General features: G+C 32.2%; 1 protein-coding gene across 2 annotated transcripts in view; it reads right to left on the minus strand.

The window, feature by feature from the left end:
• The window catches only part of LOC106884336 (voltage-dependent T-type calcium channel subunit alpha-1I), an 894,587-nt gene that overhangs the window by 571,615 nt on the left and 317,156 nt on the right, over positions 1-5,816 (minus strand). For both annotated transcript variants that reach the window (XM_052968893.1, XM_052968892.1), the window contains one exon: positions 5,331-5,502. In XM_052968893.1, the coding sequence (XP_052824853.1) occupies positions 5,331-5,502 (172 nt within the window). The remainder of the gene's footprint in view (positions 1-5,330; positions 5,503-5,816) is intronic.

Genomic DNA, 5,816 nt, shown 5'->3' on the forward strand with positions numbered 1-5,816 from the left:
TATATATATATATATATATATATATGTATGTATGCACAAATACACGCACATACACATAAGTATATTTATATGTACGTACACATACAAACGCAAACACATACATACACTGACATGCTCAAATACATCTAAATATGGAAATATGAAGAAAATAAATTAATACTGAGTCATTACATATAATCTATGATCTGAATGGTTTTGAGCATGTTACTAAAATCTTTGAATTGTAAAGTAAGTACACACACACGCACATACATACATGCAGGCATACATGCATATATAAGTGTGTGAGTGAGTGTGTGTGTGTGTGTGTGTGTGTGTGTGTGTGTGTGTGTGCATGTATGTGCATATGTAAGCATTTGTGTGTTTATGTGCTTTAACATATCAGAAGAACTATTTGTGTAGTTAAAAGTGAAGGTTACACACACACGCACAAACACGCACACATACACACACACACACAAGATGAAATTGTTGCAAAAGCATTCTTTTTGGCTTAGATAACAATACTTGTTAACAGTAAGAACACCATTGCATTTTGTATACAAATATGTCTATGATATCCATACATATACATATTTGTATACAAAATGATACAAAGTATCTACAAATATTACACACACACACATATCCATATGTATATATATATGTGTGTGTGTATATATATATATATATATATATATATATATATATATATATGTAGATGAAACTGCTTAAAACTGTCAATGGAGGAAGTTGGAGTATTATTCATCCTGAAGGTATATAAATGAAATCAAACAAATGCAAGAATAAAAATGTAAGTAAAACATTCCTTTCTTTCTTACTGTCTTCCTCAATAAACTAATTCTCAATAACAAATAAATAAATGAACATTTTCAAGAAAGATTTCATTATTTATTTTTCCTGCTAGGAGCTTATCTTTGCAGATAATACCCCAAGATGTAAGATAGAATCACTAAAACTAGATGGCTTTGCTGGCCAAATAGAGAATGCTACAGAAAGGAAATGAAAGTAGCTTTGTGCCAAACATTTACAAAACAAATAAGAAAACACTTTGTGTCTCAAAACTGAATTATTAGAAATCATAATTCAGGATCTTTTCCAAAAGTGGTAAAATAATCTTTCATAGAAGCTAGTTGATTTCTAAATTTAAAAAGAAATCTTTGCTGTGTTTGTCATATGAAATGATTTTAAAGAAGAGATTTCATATTACTAACTTGAATAAAAAATATATATCAGTTTAAAAATGGTTATTTTCTTCCTTTTGCATTTGTTATCTATTAATGCACATGTGTGTATGTGTGAGCATGTGAGATTAAGCATGTGTGTATGAACATGTGACTGTGAGATTGTATGTGCAAGTATATGTGTGCATATATGTTTATATGTTTGTAAACATGTATGGATATGTCTATGTGTGTGTGTGTGTGTGTGTGCATACATGTGAGAATATGGGTACACTAGCTTGTGTGTGTGAACATATAGTACAGCATGTGTGTGGGATTGCATTTGTTGTACATGTGCATGTGCGTTTGAACACGTGTGTGTGAGACCATGTGCAAAAGAAAGCATGTATGTAGAATTTTCTGAATTTGTGTTTGTGAACATAAGTGCACATGCATGTATGTGTATGTATATGTGTGAATTCATGTGTGTATGTTTATGTTGTTTTTCTTCTATTAGTATGTGTTTCTGCATAAGTGTTGGTATGTGTATAACATGTGAGTCTGTTTGCCTGAATATCAGCCTGTCACTTTGTCTGTTCATGTTAGTGTGTGTATGTGATTGGATGTGTCCATGCATATATATATATATGTGTGTGTGTGTATATACTATGTAAAGATGATGGAAAATATTAACTAAAATATTTTGAAAATCATTTAAAAGAAAATAGTCACTGTCCTCCAATAAGATGTAATACAAAATATAACAGTTTGCAAACATGATGAAAAGATAAAAAAAGACGTGAATACTTGTTATAATAGTAAAACATTAATTTACATTGATACCTCTCCATGGACTTACAAAGAGTTGTTGGGGAGGGTACTTTATATATACACTTAAATATATACAAAATTAGATAAGAAAATAATGAGAATGATGACAATAATTGTGGTGACGATGGTAATGATGATGATGATGATTAGGAGGAGGAAGCCCTATAAAAAATTACAGAAACAAAAGAAACATTAGAAATTGTAAAACAACAGAAATACTAATGGTTTCCTTATTCCTCAAGCTAAGTGTATCAGCTTATGTGATATAGCAGACAAAACATTCTTCTTATAACACTTATAACACTTAACTACTAAATGGCAGAGACTCTAAGTGGATTGCTAGGTTTACTAGAAATAGCAGCCAAATCTCATTCCATCCATACCCTACCTATCAAGTATGTTGAGTAGGTGTGGATCGAGAGAGATTTCAGCTGATGTTTTTGTGCAGATGCCAGTTCAATGTACTGGCATACTTCAACTTCCAGCAATTCAAGTTACATATTTTTTAACTTTATGTCAGTTTTTTTTTTAAAAAGAAATGGATGGAAAATAAAAATAAAAACTAAACCTTAACTTCAGTTGATTTATCCAACTTTATTTCTGTCTCAGCAAACATTTAAAAGCATTAAAAACAAATGAAAAGAAAACCCCAAAAAGTGAATACTGAAGTGGAAAATCAAACCAAATACATGTGAAAATATGTACAAACTATTTATTAAAACATTTTTCCTACATTAATTTGTATAAATATATGCATAGGCACAGGCTTGGCTGTGTGATAAGAAACTTGATTCCCAACCACAAATTTGGGGATTCAGTCCCACTGCTTGGCACGTTGGGCAAGTGTCTTCTATTATAGTCTTGGGATAACCAAAGCCTTGTGAGTAGATTTGGTAGATGGAAAATGAAAGAAACCGGTTGTATATATGTATATATGTATATATCTATATGTGTGTGTCTTTATGGCTGTATTTGCACCCCGCACCACCACCACTACATCGCTTGACAACTGGTGCTGGTGTGTTTATAACCCCATAACTTAGTGGTTCAGCAAAAAGAGGCCAATAAAATAAGTGCCAGGCTTTTAAAAAACATAAGTCCTGGGGTCGATATATTTGACTAAAAATTCCCCAAGATGGTGCCCCAGCATGGCCGCAGTCTAATGACTGAAACAAGTGAAAGATAAAAGATAAAAGATATTGCTGGTATAGCTGGGTGCAGGTATGACAGTGTGGCTAAAATGTTTGTTTTGCAACTCATGTGGTTTTGAATTCACTATGAGGCACCTTGTCCATGTGTCTTTTACTCTTAGCTCTGGACTAACCTAAGCCTTGTTAGTGAATTTAGTGGATTGAAATTGAAAAGAAGCTTGCTTTCATTGTACACTTCTTTGATTGTTATTTTCACTATTCATATTTCTACACATTTTTCAGGGATGTGAGTTTGCTTATCTGACTCTGAGTATTACTTGCTTGTTTGTCTTCTCTTTGTCTCATAATCTTACTTATGATATTTATGAGAATTGATCTAGTTACCTGTTTCACTGTCTATTTGTTGGTCTATGTACATTACATATAAGGTTATATTACCTATGTTTAACCATGGGCATATTATGCTCATAAATTATAGGTAAAGACAAGGATAAACATGAATTTGTATATATATATATATATATATATATATATATGCTAAAAATCATATCATTGACAATACCATACAACATTGGAAGCAGAAACAGTTGTTAGATGGGATCCAGTCTATTTGTATTGAATTAATGAATAATAATTAACGTAAGTCAGTTGTTGTTCACAAATATTTCTCCATTTTCTATTTTATATATATATATAAATATACACATACACACATATGTATATACATATACAGGGGTTGGACAAAATAATGGGAACACCTAGCATCATAGCATCATAATTCTGAAATATCTATAAAACTATCAAAAGCTTGTTTATTTTTATGTTTTTGATTTATTATTAGTGTTGCTTAATATGTCATTTATCTCATCAAATTTATCCTATGGTTGCGGAACTGTTTCCAGAGGGAAATGCAGTCTTTCAAGATTATAATGCACCAATTTACACATCTAAATTTGTTACTGAATGGCATGAGGAACATTCTAGTGAAGTTGAACATCTTATCTGGCCACCACAGTCCCCAGATCTCAATATTATGGAACATTTATGGTGCATTATAGAAAAACAAGTAAGGAGTCGATATCCTCCACCATCATCACATAAGAAATGGAGACTGTTTTAGCTGGAGAATGGACAAAAATTCCTTTGGATATAATTCAAACTTTGTACGAGTCTATACCTTGTAGAATTAAAGCTGTAATTACTGCCAAAGGTGCTCCTACCCCATATTAAACTAAATTTGTTTGAAATTTTAAGGTGTTTCTATTATTTTGTCCAACCCCTTTATATATACATATAATTGTTAAAGAGAACAACAAACATTAAGGCAAGGCAAACATCTTAAGTTGTATACAGTATTATTATTGGAAAAAAAAATTCCAGTTATAATAATGAGATGTTTGCCTTGCCTTAATGTTTGTTGTTCTCTTTAACAATTATATATCCACTGAATTGGAAATCTGCAATGGCTTCATAACTACTGTCTCAGCTATAACCTTGGAGCTCTGGTAATTCGTTACAGTACTTGCCTAACATACCTAATCATTTAGATCACCTGTGAACTTAACCCCCATACTATGGATATATGCACATATATATATATATGATGGGCTTCTTTCAGTTTCATCATCGTTTAACGTCCGCTTCCCATGCTAGCATGGGTTGGACGATTTGACTGAGGACTGGTGAACCAGATGGCTACACCAGGCTCCAGTCTGATTTGGCAGAGTTTCTACAGCTGGATGTCCTTCCTAACGGCAACCACTCCGAGAGTGTAGTGGGTATTTTTACGTGTCACCGGCCTGAAGCCCAGTCAGGAGGTACTGGCAACGGCCACGCTCGAAATGGTGTATTCCTTCTATCATATCCACTCACGAGGCTTTGGTTGGTTCAAGGTTATAATAGAAGACACTTCTCCAAGGTGCAACAGAGTAAAACTGGACCCAGAACCGTGTGGTTGAGAAGCAAACTTCTTACCACACACAGTACCTGTATTTTATTTGATTGTGTCAGTGAATGGAATGGAATTGAAGCATATTTTTCAGTGGTATTCTTAGAATATAATAAAGATCTACATTTAAAGGCAAAAATAATAAAGAAAATCGTGATGAGACAAACAAAATGAAAATGAAAAGAGAGAGTAATTTTGTGAAAGAAAAATATAGATATGAAAGAGTAAAGTACTTACGATGGAACCGATATATTTGCACTGAGGTTTAAGAAACAACGATTTCGGAGCACACCAGCCCATAACTGTACACCAATTATTCCAAAAATAAAAAATACAAAAAAACAAAGCAGAAGTACATTTCCCAACATGGGGAGTGTGTCGAGCAACAGCATTACCAATATCCGCATACCTGGAAAGCAAAGAAAAAAAGAAGAAAAAAAGAAAATAAATATGTGTAGTGGAACGTAGAGAAAACGTTTATACTAAATGCTTTGTTATTGTAATATTTTTTTAATTTTTCTTAATTCAACATGCAAGTATGTACATTTAGATAATAACATGAGTGTTTATATTGACATAGCAAGCACATTTTTTCAGATGAAATTGTACATTTTAAAACGATATTTTATATATATTCACATGAATACATATTACATATATATGTTTATATATATGTGTGTGTGTGTGTATATATATATATATATATATATATATTGTGTATAT

The sequence above is a fragment of the Octopus bimaculoides genome, chromosome 6 (genome assembly GCF_001194135.2).
Source record: "Octopus bimaculoides isolate UCB-OBI-ISO-001 chromosome 6, ASM119413v2, whole genome shotgun sequence".
NCBI lineage: Eukaryota > Metazoa > Mollusca > Cephalopoda > Octopoda > Octopodidae > Octopus > Octopus bimaculoides.